The sequence below is a fragment of the Elephas maximus genome, chromosome 11 (assembly GCF_024166365.1).
Source record: "Elephas maximus indicus isolate mEleMax1 chromosome 11, mEleMax1 primary haplotype, whole genome shotgun sequence".
Lineage (NCBI taxonomy): Eukaryota > Metazoa > Chordata > Mammalia > Proboscidea > Elephantidae > Elephas > Elephas maximus.
Window position 1 is genome coordinate 112,118,663 of NC_064829.1, and position 25,636 is coordinate 112,144,298.

Here is a 25,636-nt window from a genome sequence, read left to right on the forward strand (position 1 = left end):
GTGCAGGACCGGGCAGTGTTTTGTTCTGTTGTACATGGGGTCACTATGAGTCAGAACTGACCTGATGCCACCTAACAACAACAACTGGGTGGGTTTGAACCACCACCCAGCAGTAGTAGACACCCAAAGGTTAGCAATCAAGTGCAAACAATTTGCACCCACCCAGAGGAGCCTCTGAAGACAGGCTTCGCAATCTGCTTCCGAAAAATCACGTTCTTGAACACCCTGCTCCGCACACATGGAGTCACCATGAGTCAGAATCAACTCAGCAGCGACTAACAACAGGAATTCAAATATTCCAGATGGGAGTGGATCCAGCATATCCAGTAGACATCATTATTAATATCTACTGCTTATTGGGAGCCGGAGCCCTGGTGACACAGTGGTCAAGTGCTCAGCTGCTAGTCAAAAGGTTGGTGGTTTGAACCCAACAGCTGCTCTGCAGGAGGAAGATGTGGCAGTCTGCTTCTGTAAAGATGCACAGCCTTGGAAATCCTAGGGGGCAATTCTACTCTGCCATTTTTTTTTTTTTGTATAGGCTCGCTGTGAGTTGGAATCAATTCCACAGCGCACAACAAAGACAATTTATTAGGAGTCCTCGCGTAGTGTCAATGGTTAACACGCTCCCTGCTAACCAAAAGGTTGGAGGTTCCAGGCCACCCAGAGCTTCGGAAGAAAGGTCTGGTGATCTGCTTCTGAAAAATTTGCCATTGGAAACCCTGTGGAGCACAGTTCTACTCTGACCCACATGGACTTTGGAACAACTGGTTACTGTTCACTGAGTGCACCATGCTGGGAGATAGGTGATGCCATTTTATCCTCACAATAATCCTGAATCCGAGGGGTGAAGTTACTTAGCCAGGGTCACACAGCAGGGAGCATTCAAACCCAGGCTCAGCGACTGCAGAGCCCGGGAGGTTGTGGCAGACAAGGGGAAGGAAGGAGGGGAGGAGCCCTCTGTGACAGTTGTCCCAGGATGGGCATAAACAGGATGTGGTGGTGTATGAAAGCTTCCCCCTACCTTACACCCCGCCCCCCATGGCCCTGGTCCCCACCCCTAGAAGACAGCGGAACTGAGAAAAGAAGAGGCCTTCGGACAGAAAAGCCATGGTCAGGGGGCCAGGGGTGGTATGGGAAGGGCTGGGGGAGGCGGCTGGAAGGGCCCCTGGATGAAGGCTAGGTGTGGGATTGGAGGTCAGAGGCTGGGAGGGGGATTCAACTGTGGCAAGGGTTTAGCTAGGGAAAGAGAGAGGGTGGTTCCGGGTTTAGACCCAGGAAAGCAAATCTTGGGGTCTCCTTGGCAGTTATCCAAGGGTTAACTGAAGCCAGTGGGCGCTGACATCCAGCCTCTACGCTGCTCCCCAAGCCCTGGTTAGGGGCAGCATCTGCTCTGAGGAAGGGCTGCCTTTTCCTAACTTGCACGAGGGCATCATACAGGCTGGTGTGGCCCTTCCCTTCATTAGTGGACAGAGGCATTGGGGTTTGGGGATGGGGGGTCTGAGGCCAGCTCAGCTCTCGCTGGACCCCACTGGCAGTCTGACTCCCTGGTGGTATGCGAGGTGGACCCGGAGCTCAAGGAAAAGCTGAGGAAATTCCGCTTCCGAAAAGAGACAGACAATGCAGCCATAATCAGTGAGTGACACCTTCCCCCACAGGAGGGTGGGAAGGGGGCGGGGCATGCGGGGAGGGCTGGCCCAAGTCTAACCCTCCTGTGCTGTCTCTCCCCAGTGAAGGTGGACAAGGAACGGCAAATGGTGGTGTTGGAGGAAGAATTCCAGGTGAGGGAGGGGCTGGGGCGAATAGGGCCCCCAACATGTCCAGGAACTGGGAGACCCAAGGGGCTGGAACTGATGCTAAGAGCCTGGCATCTGGGCCAGAAAGACCTGGAAGTCAAGTTGCAGCTCAGCTGTGACCCTAGGCAGAGGCTTTGCCCGTCTGGGCCAACCTCTGTTTCCTCATCTGTGAAATGGGAATAATAGTACCTGCCTCATAGGGTTGTTTGGGAAGTCTTTGAGTTAATCTTTTTCATGGGTGTAGAGTGAGGCCTGGCACATAGTATATGCTCAGTAAAGTGATGGTAATTATAGTAACAGTAATTGATTGGCACTTAGTTGAGCTTCCAGATAAGCTAACAAAGCTATTGGAAATCCTCCATCAAAGGGTAAACCTAACCCTCTCTTGACCTCGATGTCTTTATCAGTAACCTTTATCAGTAACATGAGGGTGATAATAAAGCTTAACTTCATAGTGTTGCGTTAAGGATTTATTTGGGGGTCCATGGAGGTTGGCACCACACCCGAACCAATTGCACCACTGGAGCCCTGGTGGCGTAGTGGTTAAGAGTTTGGCTGCTAACCAAAAGATTGGCAGTTCAAATCCATCAGCCGCTCCTTGGAAACCCTTCGGGACACCTCTACTCTGCTATAGGGTCACCGTAAGTCGGAATCAATTCAATGACAATGGGTTTTTAACACCTCTGGGCCTTGCTTTCCTCATCTGTAAAATGGGAATAATAATAGGCTCTACCCCACGGGGTTATGAGGAAGTTCAATGAGTTAGCCCATGTGCATTTCTTAGAACAATGTCTTAGCAAATAGTAAATGCTTACTTAATGGCAACTATTACTTTTCTTCTCTCCTGCTTTTTGCCTCAGAACATTTCCCCAGAGGAGCTGAAAATGGAGTTGCCGGAGAGACAGCCCAGGTACCCCGGGGGATGGAAGGAGAAGGTCAGGCCAGCAGGAGGGGGTGAGGATGGAGGTGCAGACTGAGAGAATGCTTGGGCTCCATCTTATTCGTGGGCTCAGGGTCTTTGTGCTTGAGACCAAGAGTCCCTACCTGGGGACTTTTTGTTTGTTTGCTAAGATTTTCTTGGAGATTTTTGCATGGATATTCACACACGGTATTAGCTTATAGTTTGCCTTTTTGTACAGACTTTGTCAGGCTTTGGTTTCAACATTACACTTGCTTCATCTAAAAAAAGAAAGTTTTCCTTCTTTTTCAATGCTCTGGGATACTTTAGGAACACAAAGGCATTGTTGGACCTGTAAACATTAGGATCTTCTGTGAAGCCACAGGAGCCTGGTGCTTTTTGCTGTTCTCGGGGGAACTCTTTGACCATGTTCTTCTATGAAAACTGGTCTGTTTAGATTTTCCATCTTGACTAGGGTCAATTTTGGGTGCCCTAGGATTTTGAAAGGGGCCCTGGTGGCATGATGGTTAAGAGCTTGGCTCCTAACCGAAAGGTCAGCAGTTGGAACCCACTAGCAGTTCCTCAGAGAAAAGACCTCATGATCTGCTCCAGTAAAGATTACAGCCTAGAAAACCCTATGAGGCAGCTCTACTCTGTCCTATAGGGTTACTGTGAGTCAAATATTCCAGATGGGAGTAAATCCGGGAAGGCCCCTTGGAGGGGAAGAAGAACAAAAGAGCTCATTCTACTATTCATTGAGAGCAGGAGCCGTGCTGGCACAGTGGTTAAGTGCTCAGCTGCTAACCAAAAGGTTGGTGGTTTGAACCCACCAGCCGCTCCTCGGAAGAAAGATGTGGCAGTCTGCTTCCGTAAAGATTTACAGCCTTAGAAACCCTATGGGGCAGTTCTACTCTGTCATATAGACAGAATACAACATCACCACAACAAAAACAACAGGATTTTGCGGAGTCCCTGGGTGGTGCAAACAGTTAACACACTTGGCTGCTAACCAAAAGGTTGGAGGTTCGAGTCCACCCAGAGACGCCTCGAAAGAAAGGCCTGGTGAGCTAAAAAAATTACTCCTGGAAAAATCAGCCACTGAAAACCCTACGGAGCGCAGTTCTAGTCGGACACACATGGGGTCGCATGAGTCTGGATCTGCTCCGCAGCGGCTGGCATCTTTTCACTGGAGGATTTTGAGCTGCGGTCCCAGGCTCTCAGTGAATAGGGTTCTCCAGGCGATTTGGGAACAGTCTGCATGTCTTGTGAACCTTTTCTCTGAGTTCGACAGGGAACAAGTTTGTGCCAGCCTGGGAGCCCCTGAGGGAGGGAGTCCTCGGCCAGCCCGAGCCTGCAGCAAATTTAATGAAGTCCATCCAGAAGACTAGAACCTTCTCTGAGCCTCCAGGGCCAGAGCCCATTTCATGGGTGTGGACAACTGCATAGCACGGAGCCTCCAGCTCAGAGGGTCTCTCGCACTTGGGGGTTCCTGCTCTGCAGCTGCCATCTTGAACCTTACTCATTTTATCTTTGGGTTTGTGTTTTGTAAGCCAAGGCCTACGGGACATGGAGCTTCGGCTTGCATGAAGTCCCAGTCACCCGCTCCCCACCCTGCCCAGTGGCCACTCCCGCCTTCCCTGGGTAGGTCGGGATCCAGCATGCACCCCTGCACGATGGGCTGTAGAGCAGCCTCCCAGTCCTCCCTGTCCCTCCTACCATGCCTATGAGGGTCTGCACTCACCCTGTGAGCACCCCCACACCCCACAGAGTTTGACATCAAATAGCAAATGAAAACTGCCCTGACAGGTCTAGGGAGAGACTGCAAATGAAAGGATAAAGCTTTTTTTTTCCCCCTGCTTTTTGAACAAGGGGCCCCACATTTTCATTTTGCACTGGGCCCGGCAAATTAGAGCCAGCCCTGCTCTCAGCCTGGGTTACAGAGTGCTGGGCAGTGCTGCATAGAGGCTGGGCGCTTACACTCTGTTGCTGAGTTTCCTGGGCTCAAATCTTTCCTCTGCCTGTAGAAGCTCGGCAAGTGGCTTCACCCCTCTGGGCCTCAGTTTTCCCATCTGTAGGTCTGGGGTAATAATAGCGCATACTTCATGGGGTTTTGGGGAGGGTTCGAATAAGCACTTGCTTTGGTTATTTTTTTAAGCATTTATTGTGTTGGAGGCCAGGACTCTGGGTCCCAGGTGTTAATACCAGGTTTTCAGACTCAGTCAAGATTTCTAGGCTGTGTCTCGGGTCATGGGCATTGGGCGTCGGCTCCGGGCCAAGGTCCTGAGTTTGAATTCTATTTCACTGGTGTAGGTTCGTGGTTTACAGCTACAAGTATGTGCATGAGGACGGCCGAGTGTCCTACCCTTTGTGTTTCATCTTCTCCAGCCCTGTGGGTAAGACACAGTTCTGTCCCTCTTGAGAAGAGGGGCTTGGACTCTGGGTGTGGGAGTGTATGCATGTGAGTGAGTGTGTGTGGTGTGCGTGGCTGTGTGTGTGGGTGCCTGTGTTAGCTGTGAGTGAGGGTGTGTGGGTGACTGCGTGAGTGTGTGACTATGTGTGAATGTGGGAATTTGAGTGTTTGACTGTGTGTGACTGGGTTAGAGTATGTATATGTGAATGTGTGCAGATGCCTGCGTGAGTGTGTTTATGAGACTGTGTAGGCACTTATGTTAGTGTGTGAAGGTGTATGGATGACTGTGTGAGTGTGTGAGACTGTGTAGGCACTTATGTTAGTGTGTGAAGGTGTGTGGATGACTGTGAGTGTGTGTAAGACTGTGTAGGCACTTATGTTAGTGTGTGAAGGTGTATGGATGACTGTGTGAGTGTGTGAGACTGTGTAGGCACTTGTGTTAGTGTGTGAGAGTGTGTGGATGACTGTGTGTGTGAGACTGTGTAGGCACTTGTGTTGGTGTGTGAGGGTGTGTGGATGACTGTGAGTGTGTGTGAGACTGTGTAGGCACTTGTGTTAGTGTGTGAGGGTGTGTGGATGACTGTGTGAGTGTGTGTGAGACTGTGTAGGCACTTGTGTTAGTGTGTGAGGGTGTGTGGATGACTGTGTGAGTGTGTGAGACTGTGTAGGCACTTGTGTTAGTGTGTGAAGGTGTATGGATGACTGTGTGAGTGTGTGTGAGACTGTAGGCACTTGTGTTAGTGTGTGAAGGTGTGTGGATGACTGTGTGAGTGTGTGTAAGACTGTGTAGGCACTTGTGTTAGTGTGTGAGGGTGTATGGATGACTCTATGAGTGTTTGTGACTGCATGTGTGATATGCGTAGACATACATGTGCCTGTGTGAGTGCATGTAGGCACCCGCGTGAGCATGTGTGTGAATATGTATGTGTGTGTTTGTATGTAGTGTGTGGCATGTGTAGTGTGTGTGAGCGTGTGGAATATGTGGTGTGTATAAGTGTGTACATGTGTGGTGTGTGTGAGTGCTGGGCGGGCAGTGGGGTGGGGGTGGGGGTGCAGATTCATCACAGAGCCCACCCATCCTCCTTGGTCCTGAGGCGTAAGCCAACTCACTCTCCCTTTTGTATAGAAATTCATCTCTGGCCCCTAAATCGTCTCCAGGGACCCTCGGGATAACTTCAAGACCCCCAAACAAACCTTGAATTCTGAGTATAGCCTCTGGGGACGTCCTTAGAACAGCTCATAGGACCCTTAGAAAACTCCGGGGCCTGCAGCACATTCTAGAGCCCTAGGGAACACTCTGGGGTCCCCCAGTTATGCTCAGTTTTCCTCTTCCTCCCCACAGGCTGCAAACCAGAACAACAGATGATGTATGCCGGGAGTAAAAACAGGCTGGTGCAGACGGCAGAGCTCACAAAGGTCCCGAGTCGTAGCGAGGAGGGGGCTGGGGGCCTGGGCTCCTGGGTCTGAGAGAGGAGGGGGCTTGAGTCCTCACTGTCTCAGCTCCCCAGTGGATCGTAATGCTGAGCCCTCTCCCTGCCCAGGTGTTTGAAATTCGGACCACCGACGACCTCACAGAGACCTGGCTCCGAGAGAAGCTGTCTTTCTTCCGTTGATCTCTGGGCTGGGGACGTGAATTCCTGATACCTGAGTCCCCAAGGGAACTGAGGACTCAAATCTCTGCACGTGTGAGATCCTAAAGAAATTAAAAATACGGGAACTCAAAGATCCTCAGTTCTGGCTACTTCGCCCTCTCACTGTGAGCTCTAGCCGACAGTCCCTGCAGTACTACCCTTAGGCCACCAGAGGGCGGGCAGACCAAGTAGAACTGCGAGTTGAGTCCCTGGAGGAAAGGAGAACGCCTGCTTCTCTGAAGGGAGGGGGACGGGGAGGGCGCGTGTAGAGTTTCCTGGGGGAATGTGGGAGGCCTGGGTCTCCTCGAGGAATTGGAAGAATATCTAGATCTATGGACAGGTCATTCCCAAGGGAACAAGGACACCCAGGTTCCTGAGAGTAAAGCAGGCAGACAGCCTGTTCCCCTTCCTCTCCCCTCTCCGCCCCAGCTGGGACCAGCCTGTATTAGCATGCAGTGATGCTACTTTTCTCAGCTGAGCCCCAAGGCGGGAAGAATTGAAAAGCCGAAAAGTTGTTGAAGGATCAAACCTAACTGCTTCAGGGGCTCGGGGGTTGTGGGGGGTGGGGTGGGTGGTTTGTGTGGTTGGCTGGGCCTCATGGCCCAGGGATGGGAAAGATGAAGAGGGTCCAGGGCTCTCAGTGGACCGCTGGAGAGGTATGAGATTGAGGAGATAGGGAAAAGACACCCCACCTGCACCTCCCCCAGCCCCCCCGCGAGATTCTTATTTACTTTCTTCTGGCATCTCCAGTTATTTGACTCAGGCTTTTTGTCTGTGTCTCTAAGCAACATTTATTGAGCACTCAGAGAGTACCAAACTCAAACCCGTTGCCTGCCGTTTAGTCTATTCCGACTAGAACTGCCCCATAGCGTTTCCAAGGAGCTCCTGGTGGATTCGAACTGCCCATCTTTTGATTAGCAGCTGTAGCACTTAACCACTCCGCCACTAGCTTCCCACAGTGTACCAGGCTCTGAGAATTCTGAGATGGCTAGGTCATCACGGAGATGAATTACACTATCTCTCTGCTGCCTTTCCCTGTCTCTGATTGTTCCTTTCTCTGTCCCCAGATTCAGGGACTTAGGAACCCCCCCCACCCCCTTCCAGGTTCCTTGTAGAAAGGTGGCCGTTGCCATGGTAACAATGACACAGTGACCTTGGGCCTGGGCTGCCCCTCCCCCAACCCTGTCGTTTCTGGGGAGGGGTCCACAAGACCAACTTCAACCCTACCCACTCTTTTCCAGCTGTAAGACACCATCCCCTCACTTCCCCACCCTGCCCCATCCCTTGTCCCCAGTCATGGCAAGCCCTCTGCATAGAGGGGTTCAGGATAGTCACTCTACACTGAGCTGTAGAGAAATCTCCCCTCCAGCCTCAATTTTTTTAGGGAGTTGAGCTGGTCTTCTCTCAGTCCTAGCCCCTCCCACCCCATCTCTGACAGAGAGGTCTCTTATCTCTGCTTCTGATTACAGCCCCAGTCCCTGAGGGCTAGAGACGGTAGAGGAGGCATGCTGAGGATAGAAGGAAGGGGTCATTCAATTAATAGGTCAGGGAACTCCTGGCTTGAGGAGGTCAGAAAAGCAAAGAGATTTGTCCAAGGCCATGCGCTGACATAATCAAATGGATAATAATCATATGAATAATAATCCTAACTCTCTTATTGAGGGTTACATGCCAGCTACTGCTGTAAGAACTTAACTCATTTAATCCTTGCAGTACTCCATGAAGAAGGTACTATTATTATTCCCATTTAACAGATGAGGAAACTGAGGCACAGAAGCAAAAGCTACTTGCTTGAGGTCTCTGTATAGTCAAAACTCAACCCTAGGGCTTTCTTGCAGCCAACGGCTACACCCTGTCTTAGGAAGGGACCCGGCTCCTCCTCCCTGGGGTTCCCCCACCCACCCAAGTTGAACTTTTGTTTGTGGCTCATGATTGTAAACAACCCAATCAGAAAAAGGCATGTTCAAGGACTTGGCCAATCAGAAGTAAGGAATTTGAAAAGCTGGGACCAATCAGAGAGGGTGACGCAGAGGGGCCATCCAATGCAGAATGGCTGTGGCTACAATGATCGTAGAAGGACCAATCAGAAAGCCCAGAACAGAGAACACTCTCCAATGAAGAGTCAGCACAATTGGACGTGGCCAGGGGCGGATTATCCAATAGACGAGGTAGGCATGGTGCTTACCTTGCTTACCAGCTCATTTGTAGTGAACACTTCCACATGGGTCTGTGGTGAAACCCATGTGAAATGGCTCATTATAAAGTTGTAAGCAAGCACAAGTAAGCCTGTGCTTACCTTGCTTACTTGGTCATCTGCCCGTCAGGGGTTGTAAATTTGAAAAGAAGCTTTGATGCTACAGGAGGGTGCTGTGGAGTTGAGAGAAAGACATATGCCAGCCATACCTAGAAGCAGAATCTTTGCTGTGGTGAAAAAATGTGAAATTGTTCACTACAGATGATCTAGTAAGCAAGGTGAGCACTGTGCTTACCTTGCCTATTGGCTAATCCGCCTCTAGGCATGGCTTTGGCTTTGGGGTGACTCCTCAGAGGGACAGTACAAACTGAGGACCGAACACCTCATCTCTTCCCAAAAACCTTCCCTTCTAGGTTTCCTGAGCCAACCTCCAGGCTTTCCTTGGGGTACTTCTCCCTCCTGATTTTGAAAGGAGCCCTGGTGGTACAATGGTTAAGATGTTGACTGGTAATGGTAAGGTCAGAGGTTAGAACTTACCAGCCACTCCACAGGAGAAAGCCATGAAAGTCGGCTTTCCTAAATATGGTTACTACGTGCCCTTGAGTGGGTTCCAACTCATAGTGACCTTATATACAACAAAAGAAAACTGCCGGGTCCTGCACCATCTTCATAATGGTTGCTGTGTTTAAGCCCATTGTTGCAGCCACTGTGTCAATTTGTCTCGTTGAGGGTCTTCCTCTTTTTTGCTGACCCTCTACCAAGCATGATGTCCTCCTTGGAAACCCTATGGGGCAGTTCTGCTCTGTCCTGTAGGGTCACTATAGTCAGAATCGACTGGATGGTAACAGGTAACCTTGAAAGCGAGCAGGGCTTACGTTGGGAAGTCCAGCGACTGGACTTTAGGTCCGAGCTGAGTGGGCCAGATCCCCATGGCTTGAGGCTGCTGAGGGAAGCTTTGGAGTGGGGTCTAAAGTGGAGGGGTGGGATCTAGCCTTGAGGGCGGGGCCTAGGCCGAGGAAGGCTGAATACTATGTTTTGGGGTAGTGTCTAAGGGGCAGGGGAGGGGTGGAGGTGTGAGAACGGGGCAGAGAGGTGGGCCCTAGGCTTGAAGGGCATTGCTTAGGTCAAATAGGGCTGGGATTTTTTGCTTTGGGGTGGAGCCTAAGAGGCAGAGGGTGGGGTGTAGGGTTGGAGGTGGGGCGTAGGGTTGGGGGTGGGGCGGGTTTTGTGTAAGAACGGGATTGGTCATAGGTCTATGTTAGAAGGTCTGAGGCAGGGAAATAAGCACCTTAGCTTCTTCCACCTGTTGTCCTTATTTTTCAGGCCAATTCCCATCCCCACTGACCTTGTGGGCCTACACCCCTTCTCTTCCAGTGACCCCAGGCTGAGGGGCCGTGCTTATTCCCGACTGTGACCTCCTGAGGTGAGGTCTAGAGTCAGCCTAGCTCCCCGGCCCTCTCGCAAGAGGTATTCAAGAACATATGTTTACTGAGTGCCTACTGCGTGCTTGTCACTGTTCTGGGCACTGGAGGAAATCGGTGCCCATGTCAAGCCCCTCAGGAGGCTTACGTTTCTATGACTAGGCAATAAACAAACAATAAACAGGTAAACAAACAAATAGATGATTTCAGAGAGTGATAGATAAGTGCTCTGAGGTGATGCAATGGGTAGAAATGGTGGGATATGTTGATGAAAGGTGTGCGTCAGGCTTGTATCCTTTCACCACACCTATTCAATCTCTATGATGAGCAAATAATCCGAGAAGCCAGACTGTATGAAGAAGAACGAGGCACCAGGATTGGAGGAAGACTCATTAACAACCTGCGTTATGCAGATGACACAGCCTTGCTTGCTGAAAGTGAAGAGGACTTGAAGCACTTACTGATGAAGATCAAAGACCACAGCCTTCCGTATGGATTACACCTCAACGTAAAGAAAGCAAAAATCCTCACAACTGGACCAATAAGCAACAATGGGCTCAAACATAGCAACAGTTGTGAGGATGGTGCAGGACTGGGCAGTGTTTCATTCTATTGTACATAGGGTGGCTGTGAGTCGGAGCTGCCTCGAGAACGGCACCTAACAACGCAACTCTGGAAGAGTTCTCCTGCTCCCTGCCGCTAGCCCCCAACATTTATTATTAAAAAGTGAATATCCAGCAAAATGGAAATAGTTTTACAGTAAACACCTGTATACCCAACACCTAGATTCTTCCATTAACATTTGATTAACTTGGTTTATCACATATCCATCCCCCAATACATCTCATTTCCTAAAAGATGTATTTCGAAGTAATTTGCATACATCAGGACACTTCCTTGGGGGAGTGGCTGATTTTAAATTGGGGATGGAAAGGGAAGGCCTCCCTGGGGAGATGCCATTTGAGTTAAGACCTGAATGAAAAGAAGGAACCAGCCATGGAAGGGGAAGAAAAGCACAAAGGCCTGGGGGCTGGAATGAGCTGGGTGAGTTGGAGGAATAGAAAAGGCATCGCCAAGGAGCTGGAAGCAGTGACTGAGGCTGGAAGACAAGAACCAAGGGACAGTGATCAGAGATGAGGTCAAGAGGTTGGCAGGGGGCCAGAGCTCACCGGGCTAGTATACCCTGTGAGGCGAGGCGGACTCTGCTGGGACCTCAGGCTCTTTGTCTCCCCTTCGCATCTCTGTCTATTGTTATTAGCTCTCTTCTCATTCTACCAAGGCCTGCTTAGGTCCTTTTACCCCTTCACCTCCACCCTACCTTGTCATTTACTTTCTGTGTGATCTCAGGCAAGGGACTTAACTTCTTAGTGCCTCAATTTTTCTCCTCTGTAAAATGGGAATAATAATGGGACCTCTTCATCAGGCTGTGGTGAAGATGGAATGAAGGAATATATGTGAAGTCCTTAGAACCATTTCTGGCACATCCAAAAAAACCAAACCTGTTGCCATTGAGTCTATTCTGAATCATAGAGCCCTATAGGACAGAGTAGAACTGCCTCATAGGGTTTCCAAGAAGCCGCTGGTAGATTTGAACTGCTGACTTTTTGGTTAGCAGCCAAACCCTCAATCATTGTGCCACCAGGGCCCCTTCTGGTACATGTTGCTGTTGTTGCTAGGTGCTGTCGAGTCAGTTCTGACTCAATTCTGACACATAGTGACCCTACAGGATGGAGAAGAACTGCCCCATAGGGTTTCCAAGGAGTGGCAGGTGGATTGGAACAGCCGACCTTTCGGTTAACAGCCAAGCTCTTAACCACTATGCCACCAGGGCTTCCGGTACATAAAACCCACTACCATCGAGTCAATTAGACCCTTAGCAACCATACAGGACAGAGTAGAACTGCCCCATAGGGTTTCCAAGGAGCGCCTAGTGGATTTGAACTGCTGACCTTTCGGTTAGCAGCCGAGCTCTTAACCACTGCGCCACCAGGGCTTCAGGCACATAAAAAAAAAATAGCTGTGCTGTATATGTATTTGCTTTCAGTGCTGTTATTGTTATTCCTCCCCCCACCCATCCTCCCAGCCCTGATCTGCATGCCCAGCAGGGAGCACCAGAAACTATGGCGGGAGGCGGGGGTGGTCCCTGGGGAGCACCAGGAACTATGGCGGGAGGCGGGGGTGGTCCCTGGGGAGCACCAGGAACTATGGCGGGAGGCGGGGGTGGTCCCTGGGGAGCACCAGGAACTATGGCGGGAGGCGGGGGTGGTCCCTGGGGAGCACCAGGAACTATGGCGGGAGGCGGGGGTCGTCCCTGGGAAGTGGTGGTGGCAGTGAGTTCTGAAGATTGGGGGGATTGTGGGTGTACCTAGTGGCATCTAATGCTTGTGAGTGTGGTCAGAGTTCACTAGAGGGATGGTCTGCAGAGGTGGGCTTCTTTTGGGGGCGGGGCAGCCTTAGTGCGATGGTGCTGGGCAGAGTTTAGGGAAATGGTTTGGACAGGACCTTTGATGCAGTGGGTTCCAAACTGGACTTCAGGAATCTGTGGACTGCCATAAGACTGATTTTGAGGGAAAGCCTTGCTGGGTTTGGGGGCCCCATAAGAATCTTAGAAAGAGATGAAGAGTGACCTAAGATAGCAGGGGTTGCAAGAGGGGCCTGGGGGGCTCACTGGGGGTTGGTCAAAGGGATCTGAACATGTAAGAAGCAAGGAATTCTGGCCCCCATGGAAGTCGCTAGGAGGGAGGAAGGGTCTTCAGGGCCCAAGAGAAAGAATGGGAACAGGGAGGAGTCAGGGGAGGAGGGAGAGAGAAAAGTCTAAGGTCTCCAAGGGGAAGATGGTCAGGGGTTGAGGGGGGGAATGGGGAAAATTTGGGATCTTCCATGGGGATAAGAGATCTTTTGGGGCCCCCTAGAACTTGGCCTGAGTCCTATTGGAGCTCAAGGGTGGTTTGGGGTCCTTGAGGGTGAAGGGACATGGTTGGGGTCTCCAAAAAGGAGTGGGATGTGGTTTGTGGTCCTGGATGGCTGGATGTTGGGGTATAATTTGTTGTCCCTGAGGGGAATGCATTGTCTAGGATCCCCCTGAATGTTGGGGTATGGTCTAGGGTCCCTGATGGGTTGGTTTGGGTCTCCTTGGATTTTGAGATACAGTCTGGGGTCCCTCTGTATCCTGGACGTGGTCTAGGGTCGTTGATGGAGTGGGACATAAATCTGGGGTCACCAAGGAGAGTAGGACATGGTTTGTGGTGCCAGGTGGCTGTAGGATATGGTCTGGGTTTCCAAAGCAGGTAAGGCAGGGTCTGAGGTCCCCCTGGGTATTGGGACATAGTCCAGGGTCTCCACTGGGAGATCTGGGGTCCCCATGCCCGTCGGGGCGTGGTCTGGGGGGGTCTCTGGGGAAGCCGGCAGAGCTGGGGGTGGGGCTGGGGAGTGGTCGGGGGCGGGCCGGCGGCGGCCCAGCAGTGGAGCCGAGTCTGCGGCCGACCCCGGAGCTGGGGGTCTGGGGTCTGCGGCCGCGCCGCCCGCCCGCCCCGCTCCGGTCGGCGCCCCCTCCCCCCTTGCGGCGGTGGTGGCGGCGGGGCTCGGGCGGCGGGCGGCGCGGAGGGCGGAGCTCGGCGGCGGCTGGGGAGGGAGGGCGGGAGGCGGGAGGGAGGCGGCCCCGCGGCACCGCGCCCCCTCCCCCGGCCCTCCCCCCACCATGGCGCGGAGCGAGGCGGCGGCGGCGGGGCCGGGCCCGGGGCCCCCCGGGGCTGGGTGAGCGCGGCCCGCAGCGGCCGGGGAGGCGGCGGGTGGGGGCGCCGGTGTGAGCGCGGGTGTGAGCGTGCAGCGTGTGAGTGTGTGTCCGCGGCGCTGCGGCGGGCCCGGCGTGCGCTCGCGCGGCCCTGTGTGTGCCCGGCGCCGGCGTGTGCGGCGCCCTGCTTGTGTGGCCATCCGGGTGTGTGCTGGGTGTCGATCCGAGGTTGTGTGTCCGGCGCTGCGTGTGTGTCCACCTGAGCGGCTGCCGCTCCGGCTGCGTGTCTGGGGGGCTGTCGCACGCCCATCGGAGGGGCTGTGTGCAGGTGTGTGTGCGTGGGTTGTGTGCCCAGGTGTGGGTGCCTCCCCCCATCCCCCAGCGAGTGTGTGCGCGGCTAGCTGCATTGGGTTTGGGTCCGGGTTGGATGTCCATCCGAGGGTCTGGGTAACCGGGTGTGCCCGCTCGGGTGTCCATTTGTGTGTGTGTGTGTGTCTGCGGTTGTATGTCTCCGAGGGTGTGTGTCTGTGCGTCCACGTCGGGTTCCCGGCCGGGGGCTGGGGCTCGGCGCGTTGTGGCTCCAGGCCTCTGTGTAGGTTTGGGGGAAGGGAGTTAGCCGCTCCCTCGGTCCATGTCAACTGGGGGGGTCCTAAGCGGTCCTTGGGGGAGACGGCCATGTCTTCCCCTTCCCGGTGGCTGGTGGGGGGGGGATGGGCGGCCGGGAGGTGTACAGATGGAGGGATGAGAGGCCGAGGGATGGGCAGATGGGCCCTGTGCGAGGGGGGGCACAGACCCGGCTCGTCCCTACGCACCCCACCCCTATTCCCCCACAGGCCAGAGCTCCCCAGATGGGGCCAGAGTTGCTGGCATCCAGATGGCCAGACTGGGGACCCATGGGCTGCTTGCTGGTTGGAGAAGATCTCCTTGGCTTGAGACAGTGCTCTAGCACCCTCAACCCTCTGAGAGTCGACTTGCTGAAACCTGACCTCCAGCCCTGGTTTGGTGGGGTGCGGGCCATGCTGGGAGGGCTGCTGGGATCTCTTTGGCTTGGGAAGCAGGTGGGGCGGGTGCCCTGGGTTTGGGAGGGATGTGTGTCCACCACCGTGTGTCAGTGTGCATCTGTGCCTGTGTGTTGATTATGCTGCTGTGGTTAAATATTTTGGGTGCACTTGTTAGTGTGTAAACGTCCGCCAGGGGTCTGGGCTGTTGTGTGAGTGTGTGTCTATTGGGAGTGAACATCTCTGAGTGTCGGTGCAGAGGTGCACCTTTTGGTGCATGTGTGTTTGAGCATCTCCCGGCATTGTGAGTGTCTGTGTACAGTCGTGGTTCTCTGTACATGTGTGTGGCCATGTGGGTATCTGTTGGTGTAGAGATGTATCAGTTTTGCGATAGTGCATTGTAGGAGTCTATGAAGTTGTATGGGTGTGTTTGGGCACTTAAGAGTGTGCACCTGTGCATCTTTGTGTAAGTATGCATCTGTTATAGGTGTGTGTGTGCCCGTGTGTTGGTGAGTGTGTGCACCTGTGTTGTGCAGCTGTGCAAAGGAAAGCCAGTGTTCGTGTGTGGTTGTGTGCAGGTGTGCCAACCTTGAGGGTTTGTGTCTATGTTGTGAACCTGTTTGTGCTTCAGTGTTGGTCTCTGGGGAGTGGAGTTGTGTGTGTTCATACACATATGTGCAGAGCACTACGCACATGCAAGCCTGTGTCCCTGCACAAGGCTGAACCCAATTCTGGGCCCAGGGAGTTTGGGGCCCATGTGGCAAGGCCTAGGGTATGCTGGGGTCCAGTCTGGGGACTGTGAGACAAGTGTGTCCACACCTCAGGCCAAGTGCCCATGGAGGGGAAGCACAGAATCTCAGCTGTGGAGACTTGGGGTGTGGGTCTGTGTGGGTTCTGGCATGTCCACACATGTCTGGGTGGGCACCTCCAAGCCTTCGCCAGCAGCTTGCGCTGCTCAGGTTCTTTGAACTTGGGGGGCTGGGTGGCTGAACTGCTGGGTTCTAAATGAGGAAGGGCAGGGGGCCAGGTCCAGACTCCTGGGTCTGAAGAAGGAGGCAGCTTTGGGCCTAGAATCCTGGATTTGAAGGAGGAAGGGTTTAGGGGATTGGATTCCTGAGACCTGAGGAAGGAAGGGACTGGGCTCTGGACTCCTGGGTCAGAAGTGGGAGATGGGGTCCTCGGGCTCCTGAGACCTCAGTGGACAAATGGCTGGATGTGGACTCCTGGGTTTTGGCAGGTGAACAGTCCTGAGCCCCAGACTCCTAGGTCTCTGGAGACGACCCCTGGGTTCCGTGAGACTGTGCAGAGCCTGCAGCAGGTGGGCTTAAGGGGGGCCACCACATCAGGGACTTCCTTGGCTGAGATAGCCTCCAATGAGGACCTGGCACCCAAAGAGGAGCCGGAAGGATGCTAACAGGGTTGCTTTGCTCCTTTGCAGGTACTGGCCCAGGCCCTGACTCCCTGAAGAGAGGTGAGTGGGGGTCTCAGGCTGGGAGAGCTGTGGGGTGATTGGGCTTTTTCTGAGTTTGTGGGAGGCCTGGAGCCCTGGGCTAGCATGGATTTCATTTTGAGGTGTGGTATGGGGTAGTGCCAAGGTCAGAATCATCATGCTTGGCTAAGGGCTCCTGGTACTCAAGCCATGGGTGGCTGAGGGTCTCTGGGGGCAGGTGTGGTTTCTGGCCAGGAGGCATCCCCTCTCAGGATGGTGCCAGGCAGCCAGGAAAGGGAGGTCCTTATGGTATCAGTAAAGGGTACAGGAGGGTTTCATGACGTGAAGTGACCCGTGCATTGGGAGAGTCGAGAAGACATGGTTTACCATTTTGTGCATGTTTGTGCCTGCATGTGGGATGGTCTACTAACAGTGGAACCTGCTGGTGGTTGAGTGAGAGCCAGAGAAAATAATAAATGAGCATAATAATAGCAGCTAACATTTACGTAGTGTGTATGCAGTTTGGAACTATTATAAGCTTGTTATGGTGTATCAACTTATCCTCACAACAACCCTCTGAGGTAGGTGCTACCATTATCCCCATTTTACAGATGAGTCCTCTGAGGCACAAAGAGGGGAAGTCACTTGCCTTGCCTATGGTCACATAGCAGGGAGTTGGGGTGTGAACCCAGACAGCCTGTTCTAGATTGCTTTAAACTGAGTGTCGCTGTGGGAGGAGAGATTGTACCCCTGTTGCGTAGATTGGGGAACTGAGCCCTAGAGATGCCATAGCCAAGCACGTCAGGGTTAGGGCTTCTACCTCTGGAGTCCTGCTTGCAGGCCAGCGTTTTCTGTCCCATAAGGAACAGTGTCCTAGAGGGAGTGAAAGACAAATTAGGGGTGGGGGCTCAGAGATGGTGAGATGCCCTGGTCCTGCCTTTTTCTCTTCTGCCCAGTGGCTATCTCTCTGTCTCTTTTCTGTCTCCCTCTGTGTAACACTATCTTTCTGTCTTTCCTCCTCTCTCTCCACTCTCTCTCTCTCTGCCTCCATCTCTCTTTTCCTTATGTTCCCCTTTTTCTCTTCACTCTGTTTTTCTGTATTTCTTTTCCTCAATCTCACTCCGTCTCTTCGCTGTTCTTCAAATTCTCTTTTTGTCTCTTTCTCATTCTCTGAGTCTTTCTGTCTCTGCCAGTCCATCTGTCCCTCCCCTTGCCTGTCCCCATCTCACTTCACTTCTTTTCCTGCCTCTCTTCGTCTCCCCTTTCCATGTCCTCTGTCCCCCTCCTTATGGCCAGGAGGGTAAGGACCACCTCAGGCCACAGCCCAAACTGCAGATTCCTGGAAGGTGGGCCAGCATGGGCTGGGGCATGGGGTGGGATGGGGTGAAAACTGCTCCGGGGACGCCCCCTTCCCATCCATTCTTCTTCACCCCCCTCCCCGCCCACCCTGTGTTGTGATGGGAGCTGACATGTCGTGGGCTGTAGCCGCCGCAGGGGGAATCCCCACCGGAAGGTTTTGCCTGGAGCAGAGGCATAGCGGGAGTGTGTGTGTGTGCGTGTGCTTGTGTGTGCATGCATTTGTAGGCTTGTGTGGCTGTATCCGAGCATGTGTGCCCACTGGTGTGAGCACAAAAGTCTGCCCCTTGCTTAGGGGCTCAGCAGTGCCCAGCGTGAGACCAGGCTCAGGGCAGGGCTTCCCAAAGTAGAGCAGGGAGACTCTGACAGGGTTTCTCGGCCCCTTCCACCGTCAAATGCTCTCTGCCACTGCCAAAGGCATTTATTGGGTGCTTATTGTGTGCCCAGCTGCAGGTTCAGCGGTTCCCATGAATAAGCTCACTGAGTCCTTACAACAACCCAGTGAAGGTGGCACTAGTAACGTTCCATTTTACAAATGAGGAAATCATTGTTTGGGATCACACAGCTAACAAGTGGTGAGCCAGGATTCGAACTGGGTCTGTTCGAATAATAGTGCACTTGTTCTTCATAATTCACACTGCTATACCTGGCATATATATATTAAGTGGTCGATGATGGTGATGATGGTAATATAGCTAGCATGCAGGAGCACATTTTACATGCCAGGTGCTGTTCCAAGTACACTATGTTTATTAAGCCATTTAACGGTCACAGAGGTAAGGCCTATTTCTGTCTCCATTTCACAGATGAAGAAACCGAGATTCAGAGAGCTTCAGACACTTGCCCAAGGTCACACAGCTAGTAAGTGTCAGAGGTGGGATATGAACCCAGGGAGTAGGGCTTTAAGGAGCCCTGGAGGCGCAGTGGTTAAGCGCTTGACTTCTAACCCAAAGATCTGAACCCATCAGCTGCTCCTTGGGAGAAAGATGTGGCAGTCTGTTTCTGTAAAAATTACAGGCTTGAAAATCCTATGGGGCAGTTCTAGTCTGTCTTACAGGGTCGCTATGAGTCAGAATCGACTCTATGGCAATGGATTTAGATTTTTTGGTTTAGTATGACTATAGGGTCGCTATGAGTTGGAATCAACTCAATGGCAATGGGTTTGGTTTTTTTGGTTTAGTGTGTCTTTGAAATCTATGGCCTTAAATCCTAGTCAGCAGTGATTTTTCAGAATATATCCTGCATACTGGAGGTACTGTTGGGCTAGGTGTTATCCCTCCCATGGGGAATCATTGGAGGGACTGGGGGGTTTCTGGAGGAGGGGGAGAGGAGGGAGTAGGGTGCTCAGGGGTGGGGCAGTGGCAGTTTACCAACCAACATGGAAATATGTTAATGTGTTAACGTGAATGCATGTTGGGTGATTATCTGTCCTATCACTGTGCTATGTGACCCCGTCCACAGGAGTGGAGGGGTCCAGGTGAGACTCCTAGCACGACCTCCAGGTGGCCAGGCTGGTGGCCAAGCCCCATGCCTGGTAACCATCTCCTCCCTTGCAGGTCTCTCCACCTCCTCCCCTGACCTGCCCACTGCACCATGGCTCCAGGCCCCTTCTCCTCGGCGCTTTTCTCGCCTCCCCCTGCAGCCCTGCCCTTCCTGCTGCTGCTCTGGGCAGGGGCGTCTCGTGGCCAGCCCTGCCCCGGCCGCTGCATCTGCCAGAACGTGGCGCCCACACTGACCATGCTGTGTGCCAAGACCGGCCTGCTCTTTGTGCCCCCTGCCATCGACCGGCGTGTTGTGGAGCTGCGGCTCACCGACAATTTCATTGCGGCCGTCCGCCGCCGCGACTTTGCCAACATGACCAGCCTGGTGCACCTCACCCTCTCCCGGAACACCATCGGCCAGGTAGCGGCCGGCGCCTTCGCCGACCTCCGAGCTCTCCGCGCCCTGCACCTCGACAGCAACCGCCTGGCGGAGGTGCGCGGTGACCAGCTCCGAGGCCTGGGCAACCTCCGCCACCTGATCCTCGGCAACAACCAGATCCGCCGGGTAGAGTCGGCCGCCTTCGACGCCTTCCTGTCCACCGTGGAGGACCTGGATCTGTCCTACAACAACCTGGAGGCCCTGCCCTGGGAGGCAGTGGGCCAGATGGTGAACCTGAACACCCTCACGCTGGACCACAATCTCATCGATCACATTGCCGAGGGCACCTTTGTGCAGCTCCACAAACTGGTCCGCCTGGACATGACCTCCAACCGCCTCCATAAACTCCCGCCCGATGGGCTCTTCCTGAGGTCCCAAGGCGCGGGCCCGAAGCCGCCCACGCCGCTGACCGTCAGCTTCGGTGGCAACCCCCTGCACTGTAACTGTGAGCTGCTGTGGCTACGGCGGCTAACCCGAGAAGACGACCTGGAGACCTGCGCCACCCCTGAGCACCTCACCGACCGCTACTTCTGGTCCATCCCGGAGGAGGAGTTCCTGTGTGAACCCCCGCTGATCACGCGGCAGGCGGGAGGCCGGGCCTTGGTGGTAGAGGGCCAGGCGGTCAGCCTGCGGTGCCGGGCGGTGGGTGACCCTGAGCCAGTGGTGCACTGGGTGGCACCTGACGGGCGGCTGCTGGGGAACTCGAGCCGGACCCGGGTCCGGGGGGACGGGACACTGGATGTTACCATCACCACCTTGCGGGACAGTGGCACCTTCACGTGCATCGCCTCCAACGCTGCCGGGGAGGCCACGGCGCCGGTGGAGGTGTGCGTGGTGCCTCTGCCGTTGATGGCACCGCCGCCGGCGGCCCCGCCCCCTCTCACCGAGCCTGGTTCCTCCGACATCGCCACGCCCGGCCGGCCTGGGGCCAATGACTCGGCTGCTGAGCGCCGGCTTGTGGCTGCCGAGCTTACCTCGAACTCTGTGCTCATCCGCTGGCCAGCCCAGAGGCCCGTGCCCGGCATCCGCATGTACCAGGTTCAGTACAACAGCTCCGCCGACGACTCCCTGGTCTACAGGTGGGTGTGCGGTCCCAGGACCTTCTCCCAAGCTCAGGGGGGCCGCCTTGCTTCAGCCAGGGTGCTAGATGGCCATTCGGAGTTGTCCAGGGTCCTGATTTACCTCTCTCTTTCTGTCTCTGTCGCTTTCTCATTTATTCAGCAAATACGCATGGAGCACTTACATGAATCAGACCAGGGCTGGGTACCGGTGTGATTATGACAGTGAATGAGCTGGGCACTGTCCCTGCTCTCCTGGGCTCCTGAGCTTCACCTCTGCTCACCAAAGGCGTTTGGTTGTCCACAGGGTCAGCTTAACATTTTGGAGCATGAAATATATATATTTACAGTTATGTTTATAAATCATATGCCAGTACCACACTATACCAACCCACTGGATATATTATAAAAACAGAAAACACAAAGCATGAGACATACATAAATAAGTTATTTCCACCCACCATTGGGTTAGAAGCCATTGCCTTGGTGTGGACAGACCTGTGTGGTGCTGACAGACATCGAGTGGTTACTTTATCCCATCTTCTCCATTATTCCTTTTCTCTTGCCTCTGACTCTGTCTGTCCTTCTCTCCCTCCTGCCCTCACCCGTCACTGAGCCCTTGCTCCATACCAGGCCCAGAGCTGGGTGCTGGGGACACAGAGAGACCAAGAGGAAACCTGGTTCCTGGCCTCAACGAGCTGACAGCCCAGTGGGAGCAGGCATGGATTACATAATGAATTATAGCCTCATCCTTGCTCTGTCTCTCCATTTGAGTACTTTTTGAATATCACTGCTGGCCTCGGGAGCTGACGCACAGTGGGCACTTGCTTAGTGGTTGTTGGCGTGTGGCCGTCTCCCCCGTCCCTCTCCCTCATGCACATTGCTGAGTGCTTGCTCTGTGCTTGAGTTCACTTGGGGATACTAGAGGGGCTGAGTCATTTTCCCACCTTTGGGAAGAAGCCTGGCTCCTGGCCTTTGCCTCCATCTTTGCTGGTGCTCACTTTGCTACATGCCTGGCACACAGTAGGCGCTTTCCCATTGTGGGTTGAATGAATAAATGTCTCTTCCCCTTGTCTCTGTCTTCCTTGTGTTTCCTTTCTTTTTTGATTCTGATCACCAAACATGGAGTAAACGCCTACTGTGTGCCAGATCCTGTGCTGGGCTCTGGGCTTACAGATGGAGATTAGACACTGGTCCTGTTTTATAATCCTTAAGGCAAACATATGAACAAAACAAAAACCTTTACAAGGTACCTCCTCCCAAGGAATGCCACCTCATTTGATTTTCCTGACTCTGCTATGAGGCAGAGATGGTCTTTTCCCTCTGTCCCGTTTTACAGCCAGGGAAACTGAGGCGCTGGGGTGATGAATCCCTCTGCCCAAGGTCACACAGGAAGCAGCAGAGCCAGTGTTCCAGAGCTTAGCCTTCCAGCTCCTAGTCCTGTCTTTTTTACATTGAGCACGTATTTATTGAGCACCCACTGTTTGCCAGGCAGGGATGGAGGGGAGATAGCTAAGACATTTCTGTAAAGAATCCTCAGTTTCTGTAACTTGTCCGCCTGTTTCTCACTTTCCTTCTCTCTCTGACCCATGGCCACTGTGGGGGGAGGAGGAGGATCGTTCACAGGTCCCCAGATGTTCCAGATGTATGCAGGTGTTGATGGCCCCTATCCCCTGCTGGACAGCAGACCCTGGGACTTGTCCCTCTCCCTTAGGGCCACAGTTCCAGCCCTTCACCCCACCTCCCCCCCTTGCAGACACCTGTCCTGTGGCATTGCAGGAGTTAACTTCCTCACTGCTGCCATGGACGGAGGTGACATCCAACCAGAAACCTGATTAGCTGCTTGCTTGGGCCTTGCGGCCAATGAGAGACACGTGGGCTCAAGCCTTTTTTAGGAGTTGGCCTCTGTCCTTGACAAGAAGGGAGCCCCTAGCAACTGGTTATTTGGGGGGAAGGGGCAAGAGGAATCCAAGGGAACCTGAGAGGACAGATGAGGAAAAGGAAGACTAAAAGCCAGGGGAGGCCAGGATGCTTAGGGTGGGGCTGTGAGTCTGTGAAACGGCAGGCAGGGCAGAGCTGGAGAAGTGGGTGGGCCTTTACTTGAAGTAAGTGGCTCTTGGTGGTGGAGGAATCTTCTGGAAGTGGGGTAGCGGGTGGAGCTTCAGGACCAGAAGGTGGCCCTGCTGGAAGGGGAAGCCTCTGAGAGGTAAGAAGGCCTGTGGAGATGGGGGTGTGGCCTTAAGGGGAGGTGGGGCTTGCTTTGCCTGATCCCTGGCAGATGAAGAGGCAGTCCTTGTCGCTGGTGACCCATTAAGAGCGGTGGGTTTTTGCAGGAGAGACCGGGAGAGTAGGTGAGGTTGAGTGGTGGGCATGCAAACCTATGTGACCATGGCAGTCCTGGTTTAGATGGGACTGGACGGGGCCACGTGGATTTGTGGGGACAGTGTGCAAGAGATGTATCCCACAGAGGGGAAGGCCTAGTGGTGCTGGCCCTCCAGAGGGCGGGTCTTATAGACAGGGAGCTGCAATTGCTAGTGAAGTGTAAAATGCAGAAAGTGTTACTGGCCAGCATGTGGTGGGGTGCTTGCTAATAATGATGATGTCATTATTGAGTGTCCAGCTTTGGATATGTTAACTCATTCAGTCCCCAAACCATCTCTGCCATGTGGGAACTCTCATTATTCCCCAATGGGGCACAGAGAGATTAAGAAACTCGCTGAAGGTCACAGAGCTAGTTAAGTGGTAGAGGAGAGATTCAAAACCAGGCAACCTGGCAGCTTAACCACTTTTCAGCATTGCTCCTCATTTGAAGGGAGTGGTCCAAAAGCAGGGAGCCCTGGTGGCACAATGGTTAAGAGCTCAGCTGCTAACCAAAAGGTCGGCAGTTCGAATCCACCAGCTGCTCCTTGGAAACTCTATGTGGCAGTTCTACTCTGTCCTATAGGGTCGCTATGAGTCAGAATCTACTCGACAGCAAGAAATTTTTTTTTTTTTTTGGTAAGGGATGAGACACGGGTAGGGGTTTGGTCCCCTCTGGACACTACGGGTGGTCCAGAGTGGGGCTAATGCCACCTCCTCCCGCAGGATGATCCCGTCCACCAGCCAGACCTTCCTGGTGAATGATCTGGCCGCGGGCCGTGCCTACGACCTGTGCGTGCTAGCTGTCTACGACGACGGGGCCACGGCGCTGCCCGCCACGCGCGTGGTGGGCTGCGTGCAGTTCACCACCGCCGGAGACCCGGCGCCCTGCCGCCCCCTGCGGGCCCATTTCCTGGGCGGCACCATGATCATCGCCATCGGGGGTGTCATCGTCGCCTCGGTCCTCGTCTTCATCGTCCTGCTCATGATCCGCTACAAGGTCTACGGCGATGGGAACGGCCGCCGCGTGAAGGGCACCTCCAGGTCGCCTCCGCGGGTCAGCCACGTGTGCTCGCAGACCAACGGCGCAGGCGCGGCGCAGGCCCCGCCCCCGCCGGACCGCTACGAGGCGCTGCGCGAGGGGACGTCCCCAGCCGTCGCCGTCGAGGCCGAGGCCAGCGCGGCGGAAGCGGCCTCCCCTGACTCGGAAGCGGCGCTCGGACGCGCTCTGGGCGGCTCGACCACCTCGCTGTGTCTGCTGCCGTCCGAGGAAGCCTCTGCGGAGGAGCCTCGGGCCACGGCGGGCCCTCGGAGGAGCCGTTCCGGGGCGCTGGGGCCGCCAGCTTCGGCTCCCGCCACTCTGGCTCTGGTTCCTGGGGGGGCCCCGGCCCGGCCAAGGCCGCAGCAGCGCTATTCGTTCGACGGGGACTACGGGGCGCTCTTCCAGAGCCACAGTTACCCGCGCCGCGCCCGGCGGACAAAGCGCCACCGGTCCACGCCGCACCTGGACGGGGCCGGAGCGGGCGCGGCCGGGGACGACGGAGACCTGGGGCTGGGCTCCGCCAGGGCGCGCCTGGCCTTTACCAGCACCGAGTGGATGCTGGAGAGTACCGTGTGAACGGCGGGCAGGCGCCGGGACAAACGCCCTGCCGCCCGGAGCCCGGGGCGGGACACCGGGAAAGGCCGCGCGGAGACGGCGCGCCTCGTCCGGAGGGGGCGGCGCGGCTTCCGGCTCGGCTCCGGCCACGCCCCGCGCCCGGGGGAGGGGGCGGCCGCTGGGCTCCCCTCCCCCACGCCCGCCTCGCCCCTCCTGCCCCTCCCCCCGCGCGCTCGCGGACCTCGCTGGAGCCGGTGCCTTACACAGCGAAGCGCGGGGAGGGGCAGGGCCCCCCGACACTGCAGCACTGAGACACGAGCCCCCTCCCCCCGCCCGGGACCCGGGGCAGGGGCGAGGGGCCCATTTCTTGTATCTGGCTGGACTAGATCCTATTCTGTCCCGCGTCGGCCTCCAAAGCCCCCACCCTCAACCCCTTCATCTCCTTGGTCCGGTTGGGTCTGGCTTGGGGTTCTCCTTTCTCTGATCCTCTCGTTTGTCTCTATCCCCCACCCTACCCCGCGTATTCTGTGTCTTACGTCTCCTTCCCAGTTTGTCTCCCTTTTCTCTGTCCGTCTGTCTCTCCTTCTGCCCTTCCTTCTTATGTCTAGTCTCTCTGTCTCCGGATTTTCTCTTCCCACTACGCAGTTTCCCGGGCAGGTCCCACTGGAAGGACCAGACTCCTCTATTCCCTCCTCGTTCGCCAAATAAATCCCCACACGAACAAAATCCAAAACCAAATCCCCTCTCCCTACTGGAGCCGGGATCCGCCGCCGCCGCAGCAGAATTAAACTTTTTTCTGTGTCCGAGGGCGCTCTGCGTGACCTCTGTGTGTGTCCGTGTGTG

The 25,636-nt window shown here is 54.6% G+C and overlaps 3 protein-coding genes across 3 annotated transcripts; 2 read left to right on the forward strand and 1 right to left on the reverse strand.

Moving 5' to 3' along the window:
• Positions 1-1,005: 1,005 nt before the first annotated feature.
• Positions 1,006-6,832, forward strand: GMFG (glia maturation factor gamma). Its single transcript, XM_049901531.1, has 7 exons — positions 1,006-1,110; positions 1,536-1,632; positions 1,729-1,778; positions 2,654-2,703; positions 5,002-5,084; positions 6,444-6,517; positions 6,643-6,832. The coding sequence occupies exons 1-7, from the start codon at positions 1,108-1,110 to the stop codon at positions 6,712-6,714; spliced, it is 429 nt and encodes a 142-aa protein (XP_049757488.1). The 5' UTR covers positions 1,006-1,107; the 3' UTR covers positions 6,715-6,832.
• Positions 6,833-13,563: 6,731 nt separating this feature from the next.
• LOC126086313 (basic proline-rich protein-like) lies at positions 13,564-18,039 on the reverse strand. Its single transcript, XM_049902465.1, has 4 exons — positions 17,951-18,039; positions 17,253-17,377; positions 16,001-16,076; positions 13,564-14,848 (listed from the first exon to the last, which is right to left on the reverse strand). The coding sequence occupies exons 1-4, from the start codon at positions 18,037-18,039 to the stop codon at positions 13,564-13,566; spliced, it is 1,575 nt and encodes a 524-aa protein (XP_049758422.1).
• Positions 14,044-24,895, forward strand: LRFN1 (leucine rich repeat and fibronectin type III domain containing 1). Its single transcript, XM_049900752.1, has 5 exons — positions 14,044-14,100; positions 16,514-16,546; positions 18,667-18,721; positions 19,417-20,859; positions 23,923-24,895. Exons 4-5 carry the CDS (start codon positions 19,454-19,456, stop codon positions 24,812-24,814), a joined length of 2,298 nt encoding a protein of 765 aa, XP_049756709.1. The 5' UTR covers positions 14,044-14,100; positions 16,514-16,546; positions 18,667-18,721; positions 19,417-19,453; the 3' UTR covers positions 24,815-24,895.
• The last annotated feature ends 741 nt before the right edge of the window (positions 24,896-25,636 follow it).